This window comes from Dermacentor andersoni, chromosome 1 (genome assembly GCF_023375885.2).
Source record: "Dermacentor andersoni chromosome 1, qqDerAnde1_hic_scaffold, whole genome shotgun sequence".
NCBI lineage: Eukaryota > Metazoa > Arthropoda > Arachnida > Ixodida > Ixodidae > Dermacentor > Dermacentor andersoni.
The window spans coordinates 226,090,403-226,117,027 of record NC_092814.1 but is presented as its reverse complement, the minus strand read 5'-3'; the positions used below and the strand labels follow the sequence as shown (position 1 = coordinate 226,117,027).

General features: G+C 45.6%; 1 protein-coding gene across 1 annotated transcript in view; it reads right to left on the bottom strand.

Annotated features, from left to right (window-relative positions):
• LOC126547814 (nose resistant to fluoxetine protein 6-like) overlaps positions 1–26,625 on the bottom strand; it is a 44,101-nt gene that overhangs the window by 6,171 nt on the left and 11,305 nt on the right. The window contains exons 6-14 of the mRNA XM_050195804.2: positions 20,793–20,969; positions 18,143–18,236; positions 16,814–16,915; positions 16,096–16,261; positions 15,881–15,963; positions 9,988–10,110; positions 7,094–7,214; positions 5,551–5,737; positions 3,270–3,412 (exon numbers count right to left, since the gene is read on the bottom strand). Coding sequence (XP_050051761.1) covers positions 3,270–3,412; positions 5,551–5,737; positions 7,094–7,214; positions 9,988–10,110; positions 15,881–15,963; positions 16,096–16,261; positions 16,814–16,915; positions 18,143–18,236; positions 20,793–20,969 — 1,196 coding nt within the window. The remainder of the gene's footprint in view (positions 1–3,269; positions 3,413–5,550; positions 5,738–7,093; positions 7,215–9,987; positions 10,111–15,880; positions 15,964–16,095; positions 16,262–16,813; positions 16,916–18,142; positions 18,237–20,792; positions 20,970–26,625) is intronic.

Below are 26,625 nucleotides of genomic sequence, written 5' to 3'. Positions count from 1 at the left end.
TAAAAGCCGACGTGCTTGAACCTCTGATCAGGTTCCGACGATCACCGACTGTGTTCGCCGCTATCGTTGTGCTTTGAGTGTAGCTTGCTTTTGTGGTCACAGGATTGGCCAATAAAAAGTTAGGTTATTCACAGTTTTTCGGCAGTGTTCTTCCCCGTCACTACTCCGTGGCATCTGCTGGAGGTGCTTTTACGTTCATGTACCGGACGCCCCCGCAAAGCCGCGATGCAAGCCCGAAACCCGAAGACAACATCAGCGTCGCCCCAGATCATCGAGCAAGCCTCAGACTATAAAACTTGCCCAGGAGCATGGTCTTCTACCCGAGCAAAGCAGAAAGGTCAACACCAAGTAAGCAGGAACGATGACAACAACAGCGTCGCCATCAACGGTAGTGTTTCAGCAACCCAGGGAGCCACCTACATTCCGTGGAGCTTGATCGGAAGACCCGGAGACCTGGCTCAAGACATTCGAGAGGGTGTCAGCCTACAAGTGGAACCCTGAAGACAAGCTACGTCATGTCTATTTTTCATTCGGAGACTCCGCCAGGACTTTGCTCGAAAATCGAGAGTCCTCGTTAACGACATGGCACCTTTCGTTGGACATGGTACAAGACTTTCACAAGCGCCGTCGGAAGAAAAAAAGGCCGAGCTTCTACAACAAGCCCAACCGCAGCTCCCTAACGAGAACGTCGCGGCATTCACGGAAGAGATGACTCGTCTTTTCCGTCCCGCCGACTCGGAAATGTCTGAGAAGAAAGTACGTCTTCTCATACACGGTGTAAAACAAGAACTCTTCGCCGGACTGATGCGCAACCCACCCAAAACCGTAGCAGAATTTCTGTCAGAGGCCACGACAACTGAGAAGACGTTAGAATTGCACACCAGGCAATTACATAGCCGCTCAAGGCTATGTAAGTTCAAGCCCTCTGCTCCGACGACTGGCGGGAGACAATAAGAGAAGTTTTGCGCGAATAAATACGAAAGATGTCCCCTGAGACTTAGCTCTAGGTGGATTCAATTTCTGATATCGTCCGCCGAGAGCTCCAGAAAAAGAGCCACCGACCTCGATGTGCTTCTCTACGACCAAGCAGTCACCGCCTTGGTGGACAGAGGACTTGACTACTCCGTCATGAGTGGACCCATTCCTGTCCAGTTGAAGAATGTAAAACTCCATGGGAAGGTCCTCGAATCCGGACAGCTGGAGGACACCTAATAATACCTACCGGAATCTGCACGGTAAGGCTTGCCCTTCATGAGCGAACCTACCCTGCCACCTTCGTTATCCCCCAACAGTGTTCACTAGACGTAATTCTCGGCATAGACTTCCTGAACGAACACGGTGCAATCATCTACCTGAAGCAGAAGTCAATAACGCTATCCGAAGATCACTCGAAAGCGCCGGAGAGCTCTCGTAGTCACCACGCCTAGAGTGTGCTTGAAAATAAAGTGAGCATCCTGCATCGCTCTAGCATTGTCATTTCCGTCGGCACCGAAACACCAGAAGACGTAGAAGGCGTCATCGAGGGCGACCAACGTCTACTGCTCTCTCGTGAAATTTGCGTCGCAAAAGGGATCGCTCGACTGCACGGAGGAAAAGTGAAAGTGATGCTGACCAATTTCAGCCAGGAGTTCAAACACGTCGACAAGGCACGGCGATCGCATATCTCGAGGAAATTGTGAAAACCACTATGCGTTTGTCCTCTCTGATTATGCCGCATCTACCTCGACGACCATAGTTCCTGAACCAGCCTTCGACATAAATCCAAGCCTCCCCATGAGCAACAACAACTCGAATGTCTTCTCCAACGATACAGACTACTTTCCTACGTCATCGAGGATTAGGCAAACAACAGTTGCAAAGCATTGCATAATAACCAAAGAATCCGCTCGACCACTTCGCCAGTGCCCTTGCTCAGTGTCGACGCGAGAACGAGAAGCAGAAGCTATAAGAAAACAAGTCGACGAAATGCTGCGCGACGGCATCATCCAGCCGGCGAAAAGCCTGTGGGCATCTCCTGTGGTCTTATTGAAGAAGAAGGATGGAAGTCTACGCTTCTGCGTCGATTAACGCCGCTTGAACAAATTAATGATCAAGGACGTATAACACCTCCCACGGGTAGACGATGGATTTGACCGACTCTGCAATGCTAAGTACTTTCCATCGATGGACTCAAAACTGGTTATTGGCAACTTGAAGTCGACGAAATTGATCAAGAGAAGACCGCGTTTATCCAGACAATCTATTCGAGTTCAAGGTGATGCCATTCAGACTTTGCTCTGTGCCTGCAAAGTTGCAGCGCGTGATGGACCCAGTCTTGGCAGAACTGAAGTGACAGACTTGTCTACTTAGATGACGTTGCAGTCTTTGCCACGAATTTCAAAGATCACCTGAGGCGGCTACAGACAGTACTAGAGGCGATCAAGTCATCTGAACGCACCCTGAAGCCGGATAAGTGCCGTTTCGCTTGCGAAAAACTTCTGTTCATAGAACACGTCATCGGCAAGTCTGGAGTCTGTCCCGATCAGCAGAAGACAGCTTCGATCACTAAGTTCCCGCAGGCGGTCGGCAAAAAGGCAGTGCGCAGATTCCTTGGCCTGTATGTCTATTACAGGCGCCTTGTAAGTGACTTTTCAAGCATTGCGGAACCATTAACTGACCTCACGAAACCTGACGTCGACTTTAAATGGGAAACACGTCAGGATGACGCATTTGAGGAGCTGAAACGACGGCTGTAGTCACCGCCGGTGCTTTGTTCTACTTACAGGGTGGTTCAGCGAACACTTTAAAAAAATTTTTAATCTTGCCTGTGGCAGATAGCAGAATTCTATTTCATGAGCTGGTCTAGTCGAAGAGGCGGACATTACTAGCACAAAAAAAATGAAATTAATAATCGGCTAATTAACGAAAACTCACTAATTAGGTTCTTAGCTAATTACCTTATGTCACATATTGGAATTTATAAATTCTAGCCGTGCAGTGTGCAAGGCGGATCCGCTTAGAACGAATTCTCAGGATGACACCAGTTTCGAGACAGTAATTAGCGATCTTTGCGGAGAAACGCAATGGCGTTCCAGTTAATTTTTTGCTTCAATACATAAAACGACGTTTTGTTAAGAAAATAACTAACTTTGTTAGAAAGTAAGTAAAAAGAGAACGCTTTCTAGAACGTTAGTTCCATCGACGTGTACCATTTTCCCGAGAACATATTTTTCTCCTGCACCACGCAACTCGGTACGCACGCCCTATTTCTTCCTCGCCATCTTGCTTACCTGAAAGTACTCGTCCGTGTTGATGTAACTCCTCAAGCGAAGCATGCGCGTTATGTAGAGCAGCACGTGTATTAGGTAGATCCCATACGTCAGCCTCGACAGTGGCAAGAAAAAGCTCCAAGACAGCATATTGTTGAGGATGCCTGCGCGAGGAAAACCAATACCACCAAGGTTGCTTCGTGATGTTTGTCAGTAAACTTATTCTGGTTGTGGCGATGTTAACACTTCTAATACGCTAAGTTCTGCTGAAAATATCCCAAATGCTATGCACGAGGCACATACTTTGCCGCTATATACTTCGGTGCATACTCTTTACCGCGAGAGTCTTCGTTTTAGTGATACTCGAGCATGACTAGAAAATGGTTCGCAGTTAAAGGAGCACCACAAGTTACAAGGAAATTTTTTTTTCACTTGTCGTATATCATAGATGATATCGCTTCTTTTTATTTCACAGAAAGCGTCAGGTATACGTGAGGGGCTGGGGTGGGGGAGCGTATATCTTTTCCGCTCATTACTCCCTCTCGGTCATGGGCATCTGCTGCTTATACTGGCTCTGAAAACAGCGATGAGAGTTGACTTGCAAAGGTGTCCTCGTATCCACTAGGAATATTTTCACCGGAGATTTAGTTTAGTGCACTATGTGCGTTTGTATTATTGCGCGTTGCAGTGTTTTCATCTGTATTGTTTTACAGATAGACACGCTGACACTAATATTTGTATTTCTGTTTGAGACATGGGGAAACTCGGAAGAATATGAAGTAGTCACGGGCCAAGCATGCAGCTTGGAGCTAAGAGGCGTCTGTAGTCAAGTTGAGAATGCGCCAGGCAGTCGCAAACCGCCATTCTTAAGCCGCGAAGTACTTCGTCTGTAGTAGTGTTCGCATTGCAGAATTTTTGTAGGCAGATTCTGTAATGCAGGCTGCAATACCTCTTCGAAAATTTTAATAAGTTTTCTGCACACCGCCAGTTATTTCCATCTGCCTTTTCTCCTCCTCCTTCCTGCTCACCCTTTTTTCGTTTTTCGCTATATCTTATTCGTTTGCAATATTGAATACGTAATCACCTAGACATGTCAATCTACCAACTTCGATCAATTTTTTTTTTCTTTTCACGATAAACTACTCTTCCACAGGAGTTGCTGCGAAGACTGGGGAATTTTAGAAATGGCCTGTGGCAGATAGCACAATTCTACTCCTATAGTCCTTGAGCCGGGGCACTTGAACAGGCGGACTTAGTAGCCCGAGAAATCGAAATGCATAATAACTAATAAAAAAGTAATACAATATCTTTTGACTCAATTTGCGGTGTATGTATATATATATATATATATATATATATATATATATATATATATATATATATATATATATATATATATATATATATATATATATATATATATATATATATATATATATATATATATTATATATTATATATATATATATATATATATATATATATATATATATATATATAGTGCAATTTGTGATTGTTAGCTAGTGAGTTTGCAAGGCATATCCACTTGGAGCGCATACTAAGGATCGCCCCGGTTTCGAGATATGCAGCGTCGAACTTGAGGTAAAAATGCCGTCTCTCCACTTTTTTGAGAAAACGTCATTTTATGCATTGAAGCACAAAAGTAAATGGAAAGGCAATGCGTTTCTACGCAAAGTTCGAGAACTAATATCTCGAAACTGGTGGCATCCTGAGGATTCGTTCCAAGTGGATCCGCCTTGCGAACTCCCTGGCTAGAATTGGTAAATTGCAGTATGTGCCGTAGCGTAATTAGCTAAAAACTTAATTATAGAATTTTGTTAATTAGTCGATTGTGTATTTCGATTTCTTGTGCGAATAATGTCAGCCTCTTCGAGTGGACCAGCTCATGGAGTAGAATTGTACTATCTGCCACAGGCAAACTTTAAAAAAATTGATATGTGTTCCCAAGAACACCCGGTATAAAAGCACCTCAGTGTGGCGCTGCTATCCGTGCCCAAGTTATGCGTACATTTGAAGTTCCCAGAGCGACACACTGAATCCGAATTCATTGCAACGACCTGAGGCCTATTAACCAGCATTAAAAGCACGGTACACGAGTGCTTTTGCCTTCCGCCTCCGTCGGAGTGCGGCCACCGCGACTGGGAATTGTACCTGCGACTTTTTGCTGCGTAGCGACGCGCCATGCCATTGATCTGCGCGGCGGCTCTATATATGTACCTCAAGCTGGCCGGAAATTGCATGCGCTGTTAATAAGGTGCGGCGTCAGGCCTTGTGTCCTTACCACCACGACCTGTGGCGCAGGCGTACGACGGCCAGAAGAAGGCGAGCGCCCAGAGGAGCCGGTGGAATCCGCCGTAGAGAGCGTTGGTTACGGCGTCCGGCAAATGGCCTTGATTCCAAGAGAACGAGGCGAACAAGACGCCGCAGGCCAGGGCCAATGAGACGAGCCACAGGCCCATCTCGACGTTCTAGAAATGTTGAAGTTCACAGCGGGTATGTCATCAGGGTACGAGCGTACACAGGGTAGGCATTTCTTGATATTACTGTATTGATGCAGAGACGACTCGCACTAAGCACTTTCGCACTCGTTTAGAGCCCCAGCACTGCTCTCCAATCAGCTAGTTGAAACATTACACGCTTGTGTCTTATCAGCATGGCGGCCTTAGTTGTCCGTTGTTATAGCTTTAGTCGCTATGCTTAGGTTTGCGTGGGCTGTTCCAACTTGTTTCAGTGGCGCGATGAATGTACCAGCGTGCAGAAATAGATTTTCTCGTCGTATGCAGACACTACACTTCGATCGACATTTCGGTATCACCAGGCAGATGTTACACACGAATCAACAATGCTAAAATCGAACGCAGAAAAGTTGAGCTTAATTTCACGGATGTCGTCTTGCCTACCTTACTGCGTCCGGCATTAGCGCTATCTACTCTAACGTATAGTCCAGCAACAATCGGCCTGAGTATAACGTTCTATGGCAAGGCAATGTAAGAAGAACATAAAATAATACACCCCAGCCTGCAGGCTTTAATATATAGTCAAGCAGTAGTAAAAATGATTGGAAACATACAGTTGACCATCATACGTTCTTATAGGCCTCATTTGATGCATGCACGCTCGTCGCCGTAGGCAATAAATAATTCGAATTTGGAGATGCTACGGTCAAAGAAACTTGTTACGATCAACATAATTTAGTACCATTTTACTGCATAGCTCCTGACACGTCCGTAGCCGGCTGCCTACCTGCTCGTCGGCCAGGCTACAAATTGAGTGAGGGAACGGCTTTCGGAACGTGGAGATACGTATTTTAATATCTTTCATTACAGTTAAGGAAAATTATAGATGCGCCTCTTTTGTTGTTTTCATTACGGACACATCGCAAACGAGATGTTCCTTGTGAGTAGACGATTATGCTAAAGCATCCGAACATTGATAATGTTTGGCGCAGTTGGATGGGCCCTGGTTGTGGTTCATGTATAAGGCGCCTTCCTTGGGTTATTTGATTTAAAGAGCCCTGTTTCTGTGTCTCACATACCTTCTGCAGCTGCTATGTTATGCAATACCTAACTTATATAAATGGCCTAAAGTTACGTAAAGCTTGTAATTGCAACCGCCTCCTTGCATTTAGTTTAATTTTTCTCACGCTACGGAACCCCCTTGTGGAACAGTCCCGGCTCGGTCACAGCGATGTGTAACTGGCGGCGTAGTCACACGGTCACATTTCATCACCACATTTAATCATTCAGTTTGTTTAAGTGTTTCTTTTAAAGTCACCTGCTCGTCGCTAAATGTCTTTTATTGTAAGAAATGCTTGCAACGCTTACCGGCCTTATTGTGAGGTTTTTGTACTGTGCAGCAACGTAGCCGCAGATGACTCCGACGATGTACGCGCCGACATGGGTGAAGGGCCGGAAGTAGATGAGCTCCAGCGTGTCTTTGACTCTTCTGCGCAATGAGAAGCGAAGAAGCCCGCGTTTTCGTTGGTATGCGAGCGCGTGCGTACTATATCAAGGGGACATACTGCACATCTGACTGCTTAGTATACGGAACCGCTTCACCGTATCCAGCCAGCGCACTCTCACCCTCGCTTATCACATAGTGCAGGTTGGTTGACCCTTAAGGATATGTACCACCGCGCCCTATGGCGAAACAGTGAATACTATTTCCAAACCAGCCCTATATGGTTCCGTACATTCCCACATTGACGAAGTGCATACATCGGTGGCAGCGAAGGCAACGACATCTTTTCTGCACTGAATGCGGACGTGCTGCCAAACCCATTTTGTTTGTTATGCATCTCGAGCTTTCCGATTCCCAGTAAAAATAAATAAATTAGTGGCCACGTTGTAAGGTTTTTTCTCAAACAGTCGTTGATTTTTATTACACCGCATATATAGTGTTTCTGGAAGCGTGCCATTTAAGCGTGTAGACGGCTCTACGTAGTTGGACAATGCGCAAAACCCTATTTTCCGTATTCGACAAGGTACGCTTTAACTAAGCACGTACGCGCTGGACGTGTAGTTTGCGCACGAGCAGCTATGCCTTAGGGGTGCGTAAACAGGCTTGGGCGCCTTTCATTTTCCGCCCGCGCTTTCTTTCCGGTAACGGCGTCAAACGCTTCGGCTCACCGCCCGCCGACGCCGCTATGCGACATGGCCGCGATTCCACTGCGGAAGTGCTGCCAGTAGTGGTTGCGAGAAACGCAGTGAGGAGCTGGAAAGCGGAACCGCTGCGGTTGGAAGCTTGGCATCAGCAAACTGTTGCATGACAGAGTGTTCCCCGAGTAGCAAAAATGAAATAACTCCGTCGTTACATATAGGGCACCGACGCACCATCGTATGTCGAGGGCTTCATGAGGCTCCGTAGAAGCTAGGCAGGCGTACGACGCCGGACCAGCGCCAAGGGAGCTCAGCTTGAGAGTGAAACGTGGGCCTCGTCTGGACGCTCTCCTGTTGCTATTGCACCTCATGCAAACCTGCTTAGAATTCTTTTTTAAATATGATAAATGAAAAGAAAAAAAAATTCGAAAAGCACAACTGGGGACACAAAAGACAAACGACAAGAAAACTCGTAAACGACTTGCGCGCTTCGGCATCACGAATAAAAAGGCAGATAGCAGACCTGTAAAAAAAAATAGGCACAAGAAAAAGCAAAAAGAACGAAGTGCCGGCATTATTTTTGCGATGCCTCAGAAACAACACAGTATTTATTTCTCGAGTGCCGACGACTTTTCTTTACTGCGTAGCCGCTGCTTGGAGGACGCTCCTTTAACAAATGATTCTATAGGCAGATCCAACCTTGGGTCGATATCTTCGTAAGCCATAGCTTGCGTATTACGACAAGAAACGCGCTGCACATTTCCGTGACGGCCGCGTCCCTCAGCCACCGTGATGGATCTTGCAGAGAAATCGCTACTTTTGTTCAACAATAAAACGTGTTGAATCACGAGACACGTGATACCGGGCTGCTAAGCGCGAGGTCGCGGGATCGAATTCCGGCCACGGCGGCCGCATTTCGATGGGGGCGAAATGCCAAAACACCCGTGTACTTACATTTAGGTGCACGTTAAAGAACCCTTGGTGATCAAAATTATTCCGGAGTCCCCCACCACGGCGTGCCTCATAATCAAATCGTGGTTTTGGCACGTAAAGCCCCATAATTAATTAAACTAATCACGAGACACGACGTGCTTGACCTTGTAGGAACGCGCCACAGCACCAGAATATACGATGAGGGATGGGCAGCGAATTTCTGGGACAAACGCGTCCCTTAACTTATTGCTTCGTTGTCAGCTAAAAGAAGCAGACGCTCGCTTGTTCCAACTAAATTGTTGCTACGCGAGGCGCCTAACGCGCTAAGCGTTTCAAGCGCAAGTGTGCATGGGGGAATTCTTAAGGAGAGTTTCCTTTCAGGCATACGTCCGTGATCTAATGCTGTCGGTCATACGGCACTATATATATATATATATATATATATATATATATATATCGGGCACATACGTAGTGGCACTTAGTGATAGTGTCCCAAGCCGGCCAACATACAAACTGGAAAGGGGAGGGACAAGCCAGAAAAATATATCACTTTCAAAACTTATGTCCCATTTTATCGTGTGCTATTCTGTCATCATTCGGGGTATCGATCCACTGAAGGACACCTGCATTATTCTTATTCACTACGGTCACTGAATCCAATCAGATTGAAGATTAAGTTTTTTCCTGCGGAGTTCCTCTCAATATTTGGATTAGTTTTTCTTTATTCTTTATATCTTACATTTATTGAGCTATATTATTTGTCATAAATTCACCTAAAAAGCTTTAGGTATGTATTTGCACGTTCCCCCGCGGTGGCTGCATGCCATAACATTCGTAGAGGAATAAGAATACGGTCAAGAAGAAGAAGGAGTAGAAGAGACTTGGTGAACCAATAAATGAGCGGAAAACGTTGCTGACTGCACGCCGTAGCCAGTGCCATTAAAAGAAGGCGTCATTTTCGGTAGGCAGAGTCAAAATAAAGGTTTGATGCAAGTTGGCGAACGCAAATAAAAGAGTTTCTTTAAGGTGCACAAGAAACAGCGAAGCTATGCGCAATATTGAGAAACCAGAATGAAGTAGTAGCCACCACTAGCTCACAACGCGAGTCGACAGCAGAAGACTGTCACCTCTGCAGGGGAAGCCGAAGGCGTCAGTGACGCGAAGTAAAAGAAGTGAATGAGACCCACCTCATATCATTGGTCCCGCTCGTGAAAGCATAGAACAAGTCCCACGAGTAGATCTGAACGCAGGTCATAAGGCAGAATGCAGCGGCCATCAGGGCTCCGATGATAGCTGCCGCCCTCGGTTGCCTGAAGGGAACCCCAAATGAGCCGCGTTATAACAAGTTAGCATGGTGCGGCAAGGTTCAGTGAAATAGGCACTTCAAACTTTACAAGTGAATGCTAAGATGCATTTAACACTTTGTTCATTTACATATACTGCATCTTGCATAGCAAGATATTGCAGGAGTGAGTGCATATATATGTCAATCAATTGAAGAATACATTTTAGTGGAAAAAAAGAAACACAACATAAAAAACAATATCAGGCAGCGCTTGTTGATTAATGAACATAATTATGCAATAGGTCGGCGAATTCATCACTCGATAACTCGCGCAAGGAAACCTCAAGGCCATTCGAAATCGCAATTGTATGTGGAAAAAAGGAAAACCTAAAACGATCAATCGATGCATTCAAAGGGACAATGTTAAGACGATGACTTCTTCCGGTGGGCCGAGAAGAAGGGTTAGTGAAAACAATAGGTGCATTGACATAAGTTTTCCCATGAGCAATTTTATGTAGCAGAACAACACGGTCAAAAGTACGTCTATGGGCCAGAGGCTTTAGTAGCAGCTTACTAGCATGTGATGTCGGGGAGAAATGGCGGTCTTAACGATTATATATAAACCTTATGGCTTTTTTCTGAATAGACTCAAGCATGTCTATGTCTTTGGAATGATGTGGCGACCACACTACCGACGCGTATTCAAGCAGAGGCCTTATTAGTGATCTGTATGCCGTTAATTTACATTCTTTAGTTGCATCTCGTAAGTTTCTTTTAAGAAAACCCAATTTTCTCAAGGCCTTGTTGGTTATACATTTAATGTGAGCATGCCATTTCAGATCAGGGGAGAAAGTAACACCAATGTATTTGAACGTGTGGAAGTTTTCAAGCTTGTGCGCTTCATTAAAATATGTAAATTGTAATTGTTGTTTTTTATTCGGAATAGTCATTGATACGGTTTTCTTAAAATTGAGTGACATTGGCTATGTTTTGCTCCATTCGAAAAAACGGGCGAAGACTTCATACCGCTCCAGCTGATCATGATTACTAGTTATAGTGGAATAAACGACGCAGTCATCAGCATATAGTCTTGTTTTGAGAGAACTGCCGGCAATTACTTCAACGACATCATTTACATAGACAACAAACAGCAAAAGACACAAGAGAGACCCTTGTGGTACACCGGATGTAACATTGACACGAGATGAGTGAACATGGTTAAATGCAACAAACTGGGTTCTTGTACTTAGGTAGTCCTGTATCCAATCTAGTAGTTTATAATCATGAATTATTGCCTTGAGTTTAATGAGAAGCTTTTTATGATACACTGTGTCAATAGCTTCACTGTAATCAATGGAAATGGCATCAAGCTGTCCTCTAAGGTTAAGCGTGGATGCAATATCATGGGAGAATTCTAGCAGTTGTGTTACCATCGAAAATCCAGAACGGAAGCCATGTTGAGCATGCGGAGGAACGTTATGTTCAGATAAATACTCAATGGTATATTTATGAATAATGTGTTCCAATAGTTTGCAAGGTGTTGATATTAAAGAAATACGTCTGTAGTTAGACGTTACCTGCTTATTATTAGAGATACGAACGCGGTTAAGGGGTAAGAACGAGAATTATTGTACATCAAAGAGTAGGCCAAAGTAAATCTAAGATTAAAAGTATGAGAAAAACCTGCCGCATGTAAAACTAGTGTTCCTGAGACTGTTGGAACTAAACAAGTCAGAGTGACACGTCGATCACACACGCTGTCTCGAAGTCTCTTCTGAGTGGTGTGATTTTATTTTCTATTCGGTCAGTGTGACCGGCTTGGAGGGATCAAATGAACAGCCTTGCAATATGTGCTAACGACGTCACCGTCAGATCCAGCCCCTATTCTCATGCAACCGAAATGCTTCAGGCTTCAGACAACTTCTGCTGGGAATCAACGATTTAAGCCTGAAAACAATATCATTTTTACTTTAGCCATCATAAAATCTGTGGTCCTGTTCAGAGAGTGGCTGAAATGTTTGAAGCCTTCGTGACTCACCAACGTTTTGTCTTGCGATTCATTTTTGACGGGCAACCTTAGTAGCCGTAACAGTAGCCCACGTCCATGGCGGGCGTCGTGCCTTGATGCGAAGCATTCTTGGCTAACTTCAAGTGTTTTGAATCTATCTATCTATCTATCTATCTATCTATCTATCTATCTATCTATCTATCTATCTATCTATCTATCTATCTATCTATCTATCTATCTATCTATCTATCTATCTATCTATCTATCTATCTATCTATCTATCTATCTATCTATCTATCTATCTATCTATCTATCTATCTATCTATCTTCATGTCATGTTCCCGTCATGGTCGTTTCTTTAAGTGGGTATACAACGGCATAGGCAGGGGGGCATGATATGCTTGCATACATAGCATGAATGACATGTCATGACATCAGTGCCATGACATATTTGTCATGGCATAGCATAAATAGTATGAATGACATCGTACCGTCGCGGTCATTTCCTTTACTAGATATATTCAGGATTTGTAATGACAGGAATGTATGACCTGACATGGATGGCATAGCATAAATGTCATGACAGGAATTAAATGCGCGTCATGACATGAATGACAAGACATGCATGCACATCCCATGTCATGAAATCAATGACGTCACATGCTTGTCGTGGTATGTTATGTCACGACATAACTGGTATGAATGACATAAGGCCGTCTTGGTCGTTTCTTTAACTCGATATATACAGGATACATACGCCACCTAATATGGATTAGGTGGCGCCACCTACATGCGCCACCTACATGCACGAGAAGAATGCCACAAATTCATGTCATGCATGCATGCCTGCACGGTACGACATAATTACCATGACAAGAACTTATGCCGACCAAGTGGACTAAGTTATCCACTAACGTGGGCTGATATCTACATCCTCGTATCCCTGATATCGTGATGGTCATTCCAGCTTCGTAATCCGACTCTTGCCTTGCATTCTCGCGTGCCATCGGCGCTCGACCTAGATGGCACGCGTAAGAAGATCCCGGCATCTCGGCAGCAGAATACCCGTAGGTGGTTGCATCCGTTCAAACAGCGATTGAAAAGCAAGTTCCCCACGAGGGTTGATTTCCGAACGCCGGACAGCAACGCGCCGTCTTCTCGTTCCTACCAAAGCTCCTACCGGACTTTCACGGCCATTCTCGTATCACCGCACCGCTTAATCGAGTCCTGCTGCACCGAATTTCCCTATGGCAGCTTCGTCACAGCTCGGCCAAGGCGAGCGGTGCTTCACGCCACTCGTCCTAATGGCTGTGAAAGGACACTATTTTCAGCTTCTACTACAGTTTCACCGTCAGGTCACCCGTTTGTGTTCTCCGAGTAATACCACCTGCTACCGTCCATGAGCATTTACTTTCTGCGTTTCTGACCAGCCTCGCACCTCCATGCCACTCGTTCACATAAGTTCCATTGGTCGTGGAAATCACGCAGTCGTCGGTACCATCGTCGCTGTCTTGCTGCTGTTGTCACACGCCCGCACTCTCGCATTAACTCTAGTTAACTGCACTCGCGTAACACACAAATGCTGTATTTACAGAAGCACATTGGTTAAACTGGTAACGCTTTGAGGAACCCCAAACTATGCTGCATAGGGAGCTGCCTGCAAAATGCTTCGCATAACGTCGATTCCCACAGTGCGTGGAATCTGCACAATTTTTTTCATCAGGAACTGCCAATATTCTAATAAATTTATGGATGAGAGTTTGATTTTACATTAATGCGCTGAAAGACCATGTCAATAAGGAAGAGTGCACGAACGAGAGGCTATCCGAAGTCTTAAATTATTGCCGCGATTTCATTGTTACCTAGACGAACTGTCATCGCCATGGTCAGCAGTTATTATATGCGTTAGATAGCGAATTTGAGCTACTTATGTGGCATTTGGCTGCTAAATAGAGGCAGACTCAACTCCAGTTGACATCTACGTCAAGTGAAGCTTTGTTGGTGTGATTGGCTCATGGTCCATGGAAGTGGGGTACTCGAGGCATAAGTATTAGTATTAAAGAGTGGCATGTTTGTTTATTATGCTTTATCTGCCGTAATGGGCCTAAACTTTCAAGCTACCTATACTTTTCTAAATGCAGACAACAATAAGCCTCTGCGAAGACACATAATCGCTACTAATTACTGCGGTAACGCCTGTCGAGGTGGCCAAATCGAAACACGCCAAGCGTCTCAATGCGTTGGCTTGCCCGCGAGAAAGCGTGTTCTATGCCGCTTGTCGATGCATGCGTCCGTGGCGTAATTGTTTCAATATCAGGCTTGTGTGCTCTGAGGTCCTGTGTTCGAATCCTGTCGTCGGACAATTTCATGAACGTTTATTTATTTGGTTATAACGCCGTACTGGGGATGTCACGAAGTCACAAAAGCCGTTTGAAACCAAAAGGATGAAGTTAGGCAAATCTATGTACTAACCATCACTGCCAGGCTAGCTGAATCACCCTTCTTGCAGCTCCCGCAGACACTATACAGGGTCACAGTTACCTCTAGTAATTATTGTACCAACCTCCATGCCTGATACAGTAACCTAGTTCTTCGCTTCGGCATTCCTACATGGCGCCACCATGCCGTTGAACGCGTTGAGCGTTAGAGGCCAGATAGGTACGAAAAAGTGCCTCGAACTCGGCAAGAAAGCTTCGCTTTAAAATTACCCATATGCCATTATTCCATATGGCCAGGTGAGTTAATATGGGAGCATGCTCGTTTTTATAGAGGGGATCGCGTATGATCATATGTGATTATGGATAGGAGACATATGAGGGGCATACGGGCAATTAAAATGGGGCTGCATCAGAGAATGCAAGATTACTCTTTCCCACTGATGAAACACCAGCCTGTATGCGACGGCGATAGAGCGGCGCGTCTCCTTGCTCGAGCAGATAGAAGAGGATTATTTTTTTCTCATCTTATAAGAATGTGTAGAAGCTGGGTTCATCTGCAGCGTTCTAAGACCATAGTGAACCTATAATGATTTCCAGCAAGTACGGACGCGAGCACAAGTAAGTAGAAACGGACAGGACAACGCTGGACTTAAAACTGTCCTGTCCGTTTCTACTCACTTGTGCTCGCGTCCGTACATGCTGGAAACCATTATACGTTCCCCATGCACCAACTGGCCCAGCAAACTACTCTTCTAAGATCAATGAAGCGAGCGAGGAATGACAACCACTTCTCCTCTCCTGCGTTCAAACTACAAGGAAAAAACCCGCAACATTTGGAAGTCTATGGGCAAAGTCATTTCAGCATTATGACATTGCCTACACGTCCATTAAACGTTACGTAGTCAAAACTAATGTGTCCTCTTGTTGGATAAACCATTAAGTTACGGTGAGGTAAATGAGCTATAGTATGATCGACAGGGGCTCCAGGCTCGTAGCGGACGGTTCACATCACCCATTGAAGTGGAGCAAAGTAGTATTCCGGGTATACGGGTTTTGCAAGGATCGGCTACCACAGATAAAGAACCAATGGCATAATTTTGTGACTGTGAGGAGAGTGTACAGTGAAGAGGCCTGATTTTAGCGTATGCTGTCTAACTTAGCGTCTGATTCTGTTCTCGGTGATATTTATTATCTCCTGATAGCCTCTCGTAGATCCTGCACTCTTTTGCGCGCTCTTTTTACACTGCCTTGAATACGCAGTCCTGTAAGGTAGCTACTCCAAGTTGACTGTGAGTCAAATTTAGGTCGTGAAGCTTCCTATTAACACTTGAGAAGACGAGAGCACTTACTTAATGAACAGCAGCGTTAGAGGAAACGCCAAGACCAGGAATATTTGAAGCTCTGCGCTGATGTACCACAGGTGTTGCAAGCACTGTGAAACGGCAAATAAGTGTTACTGAATGTAGCTTCGGCGAGGATTTCTTGCGACGTCGCAGCAATCTCCTGGCCACCACGCCCGACAGAACTGATCTTTAATTAAAAAAATTATAATAAACTGTCTTACCACGTGCTCGGAGTTATCGAAGTTATTGGCTTGTAATAGCACAGCCCACCATTTGTCGTAGCAGCCGTGGATGTACTGGTTGTACGCCTCGTCCGCCGCCGGACCGTAGGCGAAGAGGGGTAGCAGGAAAGCCACGAGTATTATCACCATAGCAGGCACTACCAACCTGAAGCGAGGACATAACATACAAAAAAAAATCACTTTTTCGAGGCTGATGCAATGTCGCGATGAGAATACTTTAGGCAGAAAAAAGAATGTTTTTTTTTTTTACACAACACTCGCTCCTACAACAAGAAGGTGGCGTTGCAGGACGCAAGGTTCAGCGACAAAAACATTAATAACATGGATGGTTTGTTTCAATTTCAGTTAACTAGGTCATTAGTCACGTTATTTCGCGCTAACGAATCTTCTCAAGCTACAGGTCAGGTTTGTTGTGATGCATCGTGAGGCGGAAAACGGTGCGTAGTCCAACTTTTTCCACGCAGTAATATCCCCATGTTTGAATAAGAGCTCACTAGCTCACTGGATAGCATATCTGCACTTAATGATTTTTTAAAAATAATTATTTATCAACTAATGAAATGCTCGGGAAAAGAACAGAAAGAAAGAGCGGTTATCTGTTCACACAGTGTAGTGTAGATCTGTACAGAAGAAAATATCCCAGGAAAATGTCAACCATGCAAACCAAAAACCTTCCTCCCTACAAAGCATGACACACCTGATATATCGTCGCGACGCTCGCACAATGTAGACAAGAAATGGGTTCGTTCTTGCGAGAACTTCTCGAGATGCCACTGCGACGTACGCCAGCAGAAATCCACTGTGTAGTGACATAGAAAGACAGATATGGTGTGTTGTGGTATTAAGTATATATATATATATATATATATATATATATATATATATATATATATACAGGCTGTTTCAGCGAACACCTTCAAAATTTTTTAGAGGTTGCCTGTGGCAGATAGCTCAATTCTAGTTTATTTTAGTTTGTGTGCTTCAGTGCATGAAACGACGTTTTGTTAACAAGTTAACTGGAACGCCAATGCGTTTGTCCACGAAGTTCAGGAATTTATTTCTCGAAATTGGTGTCATCTTGAAAATTCATTTCAAGTGGACCCGCCTTGCGAACCCCACGGCTACAATTTGTAAATTGCAATATGGGCTACAATGTAATTAGTTACAAACTTAATTAGTGAATTTTTATTAATTTGTCGATCTTGCCTCTCAATTTTTTGTGCAAGTATTGTCCGCCGCTTCGAGTAGACCACCTCATGAACTAGAATTGTGATATCTGCCACAGGCAACTTTTAAAGATTTTTGAAAGTGCTCGCTGAACACCCTGTACATATATATGAACGAGAATAAAGGGTGTTAACCGAGGGGCCCGATATTTATTATTCATTGCATAAGAAGCCAAAAAACAAGGGCACCAAGGACAAACCAGGGGAAATTACTTGTACTTACTAAGTGGATTAAAGAAACGATGAATTAATGAAAAGGAAAGTGGATGAAAAAGCAACTTGCCGCAGGTGGGGACCGATCCCACGTCTTCGCATTACGCGTGCGGTGCTCTACGAATTGAGCTGCAGCGGCGCTGGTGGCGGCGCTGGCTAACGCTCCCAGGGTTCTGGTTCTAGTAGTAACACATAAATACCCTTGAAAGTGGATGGGAGAATGGCGCCGCGGTAGCACTATTGGTAGAGCATCGCACGCGTAATGCGAAGCGTGGGATCGTACCCCACCTGCGGCAAGTTGTTTTTTCACCCACTTTAATTTTCATTAATTATCGTTGCTTTAATCCCCTTAGTAAGTACAGGTAATTTCCCCTGCGTTGTCCTTGGTGTCTTTGTTTTTTCGCTTCGTATGCTATGAATAATAAATATCGGGTCTCTCGGTTAACCCCCTTTCTTCTCGTTCACACACACACACACACACACACACACACACACACACACACACACACACACACATATATATATATATATATATATATATATATATATATATATATATGACAACAAACAATGAAACCAAAAATTACCTCAGAAAGAAGAAGATCGTGACGCTAAGGAAAGCATTCGTGATAAACTGGAACGTAAAGTGCTCCGTCATGGTATCCATCGCGAACACCGCATCTACGAAACAAAAGAGGGATGGGGGCGGGGATCGGTCAATTATTTATACAAAGGATGAAAACCACTCCTAAATGAGACCGCCGCATTTCGATGGGGGCGAAATGCGAAAACACCCGTGTACGTAGATTTAGGTGCACGTTAAAGAACCCTAGGTGGTCCAAATTTCCGCAGTCCTCCACTACGGTGTGCCTAATAATCAGAAAGTGGTTTTGGCACGTAAAACCCCATAATTAAATTTTTTTTTTAAGTGAGACCGACGGAACGCTGCTTGACATGAAAATGTATGAGCCGATGTTAGGCCATCATCAAATCAGATAACACACTGGATATTTGTCGATGTTTCGGGCTGCCGTCAGTGCTGTGGTTGCACCGATAATGATGGTATAAATTAGATTCCGTGGTTTGACGTGGCAAAACCAGGATTGGATTGTGAGGCACGCCGTAGTGGGGGACTGCGGGGTAATTTTGATCCCCTAGGGTTCTTCAACGTACACCCAACGCACGGCACACGGGCGTTTCTGCGCTTCGCCCCCATCGAAATGCGGCCGCCGTGGCCGAGACTCGATCCGCGCCCTCGGGTTTAGTAGTGCAACGCCATAGCCCCTGCGCCACTATGGCGGGTACTGATGGTATCTCTCTTGTGTTTTGTGTCTTTAGATGTGATATTTTTTTCTAAATATCCTAAAGCTCTGATGATCAATAAAATTTTGAGCACTAAATTTTTAAGAACTATGTGTAGACTGTAAGCTTATTGGGGGATGGGGGGAGGGTGGGGGCGTGGAGGTGTTAATCAGTCATTGTCACTAATTTAGCCTCGTCTCCAACGACACACGTTCTGGATAGAGTGCACTTTCGGTCATGGCTTTTGGTCGGGGTGGAACTCTGAGTGCGATCGAAGCTTGCATGCTGCTACACGGTGCTAGTTAAGGTGGCCTTTAAGCTCACTCATTGCTAAATACAAATCCATGTTGAACACCTTTCCATCAGGCGTAAAAGAATACCTCCGAAGCTGGTACATGAAGTTTACGAATAATCCTGTTATTGAAAAAGAAATGCCGAATACAAATTTTCAACAAATAAATGCTATTTCACTTTCTACTTGTGTACAAAGTGAATAACTCAGAGCAGCTTGTAGTGCTGGTACTTACTACTAACGCATGCATTTGATGATTAGCGCCATTAATGAGCGCCATTAACAAAACCTGAGTGAGATGAGTGGTACTGAAGTGACCCTGTAGCAATGCCAAATGTGTGTGCACTGAATTCGCGCTGCGATGACTTAACAAAGTCCACGTGTTTACATCTGTTACATATTGTTTACCACGTGTTTGCATGCAAAAAAAGGAAAAAAAACGTATTTGTCAAGTGACGTTATATCATGCTGCGCGTTGCATGATGTTACGGGATCAAATTATCGCCTTCTCACAGCTGTTCTTTCTTTTTCTATTTCTTCATCATTACTCTTAAATACTATTTAACAGTTAGTGAAGATAGAACAGTGGATAATGATCAACCCTACCCTGGACACAACTATATATCGATGTGGAATGCTCTCCTTAGAATACACGAGGCACTACTTCCAATGTGCCCACTATAGACAACATACAAAAAATGTTCTGCTCTATTGCCTCTCTTGTGCTACAGGGTCTAAGGCAGCACCTTTGTAACTGAGAGGGCCCGGACGGAAAATTAAAATGCACTGAAAGAACGTTTTATTTTACAAAATTTTCTAATGTAAATGAAGACTACATATATTTTAAAGCGCCCACTGTGTGTTCCTACAACGCTTGGTGTGTGCAAGAATATTCAGTTCACTTCTAGTTAGAGTCTTCTGAACTTAGTATTGCATTGTTTAGGGCTTCATTAAGAATATAGCCAGTGCTTTCCCGCGCCTTAGGGAGGAAATGACAATTTCAACGTCATAAGAACATGAGAGAGGATGGCCGAGTCGATTCACCTGCCGCGATAGTTCTCACCCTTTTGCTTCTTTGGAGAGAAAAATGACAAACAAGTGTAGAAACAGACTGTATTTGTCTTCCTGCCAAACTGTGAATTGTAATGAAACTCACGTTTACTAAGAATTATTGCTATAAAATATGTTGGACGTCTGCACTGCTTTTAGCATTAACCCTAGACAGCAAACAGCCGCCATTATGAATCCCAGACAGCTAAACTTTTGCGTATACATTGGGTCATTTATTTATGATTCTGTCTTGATTAAGTATTCAGCAGCACCGGAATGAGCTTGGCGAAAATCATGCAGTGTTGTGTTGATGAAGTATTCGATCCCGATCGCCGAAAAAAATTGTCGGAAATTCAACAAAAATCAAATCTGATTCATTGTTCTTCTGCCACTGCGACGCGTAACGCTGGCGCCATCTAGCAGCTTGTTCTAACGGCGCGGCGACGGGGAGATTGTGACGGCGGAGAGGGCCAGAGCATCCCCGCTTCGCCGCGTGGGGTCTTCGTGCAGAAGTTAATGTCGGTCGTATCTCGCTGTTCGCAAAAGGCACAGCGTCTTAGAATGCCCAAACGAAAGGTATAAGAAAAACTCACGAAAATATCCCATTGGTAGAATGATATAGGCATGTCCAAGTACCACCCAGAAGGTCATGATTACTTTGAAGCCACATATAAACTTCAACGCTTCGTTTGGTGTCTTCACTCTCGTCCTTAGGAGGAGCTTTGTGTTCGTTATTGCCGAGAAGACCAGCAGAACGCGCATCGCAGCACCTGAAAAGAGCGAGAAGTATACGCAGGATATAGCATGTCGTTTATCAGCACGCCGCGGTTCTCTGTTATGTTTTGATATCAGTAGACACCACGGTACCATTTCCCATCTAAGCGGCAGCTCTTTAGTTCAGTGTGCTTGGCTCTCTGAGTTTTTGTTCGTTGATAGAACTATAAGGCATGTCTGCAATTCTGACGCATCCAAATGCACGCAACTGGACAGCCCTGCATGCACAAGCACGTAAAATTTGTCACTGCCTTCTTTGGAACCGTACTTATGTAGATAATAAAGGGCCTCTCACCAGGCCTCGTTGGAGATTTTGGTTATACCCTAGAAGATCTAAGGCGCCATCCAGTGAGCATTCTACCGCACAAAAAATTTAAAAAGGGCTCAGTAATAACGGAGACAGAAGCAAATTAAATGTGGTAAATCAATGGTGTGTGGAGGTGAACTACCTTCCCAGCAACAAAAGCTCTCGCCCATTGCCTCGCTGACCGCCCACGAAGAACATTACAGGAGCCTACTTATAGGAGCCGAGGGCCCACCTTCATCTTCGTCATGACCTCCACCATCGCAGCAGCGGTCTTCTTTTCGTACTGTGCCTCGCATTTCCACAGGCAGTTTCACGGGAATTTCCGAGTTATTCACGCTGATGCTGGCTATTTTATGCGTTGCAGTTGCCATGCGCTTGACGCGGTTGGCACGTGGTACATTACCTCGCTAACGGGCCGAGTAGCTCTTCTGAAAAGAGCCCACGCGCTTTTGTTTGAATTTTCAGCTGTTTTGCCGCGCACATCGGTGTAATATTTAGCATACATCTACGTCACCCACCTCGTGGTCTACACGGTGCGTTTGTCCGTTTGTAATGCCCAAGCCTGGTGAAGCGCCCTTTAGAAATACTCCTGAAAAGAGCTTATCGCGTTTATTTCAATACAAAGTCCCAGGCAATGATTCATGCGAAACATGTCTAGGAAGCAGAAATATAAACAATCACTGCAGCGCACCGAAGGGCCGTGATCTGAAACAAGTGTGGTTACTATTAGAGGACGCTTTTATTTCGTAAATAGCTAAATAGAAAGGCAAGAACCAAGATTATACTGAAGAAACATCTTTCGCGCCTACCTGGCACCCTACGTATAAACCATACCGTTTTTAATCACAGTGGCATTCTTGGCATTGCCTGGCCAGTTTTCTTTCCTCGCTATATTTCTAATTGGACCGATCCCGAAGGTGGCCGATTCCGAGGTGGGCTGATCCCGAAGGTAGTGAAGTTAAAGAAAAATGTATTTAATTCCCATGGGTATGCGCCACTGGGTACGTGCAGCTGGGGCTACTGGGTACGGGCCACTGAGTATGCGGGGACTTCGCGGCGGCGCAGCTAGATGGCGCCGCGTCTACAAAGGGAAGAGCGAGAGTTGAGCCCGGCTGCAGTGTACGCTCGACAGATGTACATGGTGCGTTTGCATTATTAGCATACTTGGATAGTCATCACAGATGAGTTCTGACATTCTTTTAATTGTCTGGTTCACTGGTCTTGCTTTATTTTATTTTATTTAATTATTTCACCAATTGATGAAATAAGCCGGAATAAGCTACTTTGTGCGCTTTCGCGGAAACAACCAATACTAGAGGTCATGGTGTACCAGGTGGTCAAACGGTACTCTGATGTCATGGCCACCGAAATCGACTAGAGTGAGCGCGATTCCGTACGCTGAGGATCTCGAAGGCAAGCTAATATCCATAATTAATATCCATAATTCCTTATTACGAGTAAGGAACGGTAGAGGTAAACCAGCAATGCGATGTAGGGTGGGGCGTATTTTTCAAGCAGCAGAAAAATCACTTGTTCGGGCCAACGCTGGGATTTATTAATGGCACTTGCTGTCAGTGTAGCCAAAAGACAGAAGTGCACTTTTTTCTGAACTCTGAAATTATGTTGCGTAAGCTCTTCAAACATTTCCAATTGCGTCTGATTTCGAAGATCTTTCAAGCATCCATTTAATGATAAACAAAGTCGCTTCTTCACAACACGAAGAAAACTTGAACCATTTGGAACGTCTACCGCAGGAAACATTACCCATCAGAAAAAATACATATATAAATAATGAGCCGTTCCACTCTGTGAAGGTGGATGACCAGCGAAGCTTTTTAGCACACGACACAGAGGTGACACAGAACTTTGAGCAAAGGTAGGAACACATTTATTGTCTTGATCGGTGGTCATCGTGACCATAGGTACGCACACACATTCTCATATCAGCCCTGTCATTATTATATTACTTCCATCATATTCGCGTATAGCCCGGATTACCAGGAGCAACGCGCCTACGAAGAACGAAGGCAGGAATAGTGACGAGAATGCAAACACCACCGATGAAGATCGTGCAGAAAACGCCAAGTGCGTGCGGGACGTCGCTCTTCGTAGGTGCGCAATTGCACCTCGGGAGTCCGGACTATACGCGGCCTCCGCATTACGACGGCAGAAGTGAAATTCAAAGTGGAGAACGACAACATGTCTTTCTGTTTTTTTGCACACATTCGCGTGGACGACGGGACCGCCGCTCCGAGGAGCCGGAGGAAACTAGACAAGCGTCACGTTTCGACAGCACCGCCACCAGGGTAGAGCGGAAGGAAGCTACACACGCAAGCGCTTGGAACGCCGACAAAAAGGGCGGTGTGAACGTAGATATGGGGCGCTATAACGTAAAACTATTCCAAACTTTTCTATTCTAATTCTGCAATCAGCCCACAGCGATTGGCCAAAACTGTTTTTGGACCGCCCCCACTTCACCTGTCTGTCACGCGACGTCACAAAACCCGCGATAGCTCCCCATCTGATGTGACGTGTACACACTCTTTATGCATAATTTGACCGAACAAAACAAAAATAGTTATTTCTGATTCGACGCCTTTTCGTCATTAGCCCTCGGCTATTGGTCAAAAGTTTTCGGGCTGCACCCACTTCACCTGCCTCTCACGCGACGTCAGAAAACCGCAAAAAGTTACCGCGTCAAAGTGACGTGTACGCGTTAAAGATACATTAACATGCCGAACAAAAGTGAATTTTCTTCTGAATAGCCGCAGGCTGCCCCGTTCCGAAAGCAATAAAAGATGGCTGCCGCCGATCGCTCCGGCACTGGCTACTCACCCCTGCCGGAGAGCATGGGTTTATTTGCGTATAATGAAACTTTCTGCGTGCCCGTGTAACGTTTTCGAGAACATTCGGCACGTTTACGACCTCGTTCTGCCAACTCATCTTTGCTGAGGATCCGTTTTAGCGTCATTCTTAAGCTTCCGTTGCATGCCGCCGCGATTGTCGACGAGCCACCGCAAGCTAAGTAAGAGAAAGCGAACCAATCGCAGATGCCGGCACCACCCTCTTCATCCGGTTATCGATATTCAGTGCAGTGGCTCGGCACCATCGAATCCCTCTCCACTTGAGCATGCTCCTCGCCTCTTGTGAGCCAATTAGATAAAACAAGCCGCTCAGTGCAGGCAATGTTATTCGTTTTTCAAACAAACAAAAGTGACCTCCTATGAACGAGGAGAGCGTTTGATTGGTCTGTTCAGACAAACCTGCAGGTGACCGCCCGATGCCCGCGCCGGCGGTTACGCAAATTTGACGTCAGGAGATTGGAATAAAAGCATATTGGAATAGTTTTACGTTATACGGCCCATGGCCGACGCGGGTCGGCCTTTTGTGCTAAGATCCGATCGTGGAAATAGCGTAGTTTGTCAGAAAAGAAAGAACTTTTTTGAAAGTTGAAACTTTCTTGAACATTCTTGAAAGTCGGAGCTGGGTCTGTCTTTCAAACCCACCAAGTGCTGTTTTCTGAACCTGAGTGGCCCCCACCCGGTGGGGACCAGGCCCTCTTCCCTCACGGTCGCGGGTTCTACCATCCCTGCAATTAATGGCCGACTTGGACGCACAGTGGTTCTTGGGCCTACCAGTGGGCTTCCGTGTACTCTCCGACGACGTCACCATCGTCGAGCAGGAAATCCGGCACGGTTTTACTATGATCTATGTTGGCCCCCTTGCAACGCCTGGATGGCGACCGGACCTTCGTCTTCCCTGGGTTGAAGTTCTTGATGAGGTGCGGCACCCAGGGGAAAGGACGACTGGCAATGACTGAACAATGACCTGCTTTCTCTCTTCAAGAGGACGCTGTATGTGCCATGTAGCGCGTAGAATGAATACCTCTACGGCAGTCCACACTCTGGGCCCGCAGCAATGTCACTGGCTGCCGAATTGAGTGACCTCTGCCACGTAGACAACGCCTTCAAATTGCTGACGTCCTGTTAGAAGTAGTGTCCAAGCATCTTCGCCGGCCGGCGATGCAACACGACGTAGAGGACTACCTCAGCGGGTCCACGGAGTGCGATTTCCTGACGCCAATGTCGCAGCTTCGATCCACCTGGACAGAGGATAGGAAGGCGTCGCACCACCTGGATGTCCTTTGGGAAACGCGCCCTGAGGGAGTTCGGATCACCTGCGGTGACTGCACCCCTAACCACCACAGGAAGGTCGTCGGCACGCTCCGAGCCATTCGATCCAGGGATGCAGCTCTGCACGACAAACCAAACCAGGGCAAGGTGTTGCAGTGCGTGGCCGCCGAACCCGCCTGCTCCCACTTCATGTACACCGGGTCTTTCACCCGGTTTGTGGACTGGCGTTTCGTCCGCAACGACAGGCTCCACTTATTACCGCTCAATGGAGCCAGCATGTGGGCGAATGGTTGCGACCAGTGGTGCAAGGTCTGTGGGTGCATCAAGGAGACGCAGCCCTATGTCCTCTGCCACTACATGTCGATGAGCTCCATGTATACCGTTCGTCACAACAAGAGCGTGGCTCGGCTGCGCACCATGTGCCGGAATCATTTCACCATCGCCTACGAGAACTGGGCAGTCGGCGACACCACCCTGCGCCCAGACCTCATCTTAGCACGTGGTGAGGAGACGGTCGCCACCGACGTTTGCTGCCCATTTGACAGCCGGCTAGACGCGTACGAGCCTGTCCGTCAACGTGTCGCACAACGGTATCAACGAGTGTCACTCGACGTGCATGTCACCAGCTTTGGTGAGTGTCACTCACCAAAGCTGGTGGCGTGAGCTCCTGGGACCCGAAGAATGGCACCATCATGTTCAAACTTTGCTCACGATCGCATCTTAAGCTCTTCAGAAAGCTGGTCGTGAGCGAAGTTATCTCCGAATTCCGTGAGATATACCATCACCACGTGGTACATTATTTGCCCTATGGTCACCACACCTTGAAGTATGTTCTGGACGTGTGTCATTGTCTGTTTACTTTTACAGTTCATCTTTTGTTTGGTTTCTTCTTACCCTTATTAATATTTTAGACATTCGAATAAAAACCTCTGTTCTTATCCTTCTGCCTGGGAACTTTTAGGGTCCGAGGTGTCACAAGGGTAGTTCAAGGGTGCGTTACAGGTCCCGGAGCCCCCCACCCGGAGTCCCCAGGGGTATGTGCCAGTGCGGTTTGACCCATTCTGCACTATCACTAGTATCAGCCCACATTTTTGTTGACACAGAACAAAAATGCAGGTTTGATCAGCTCCCAAAAATGCAGCATTTTCTGAGCTCTTCACTCAATTCGTCGGAATTTCACTCAACCGAATTCGCGACTTCAACAAGGCTCCT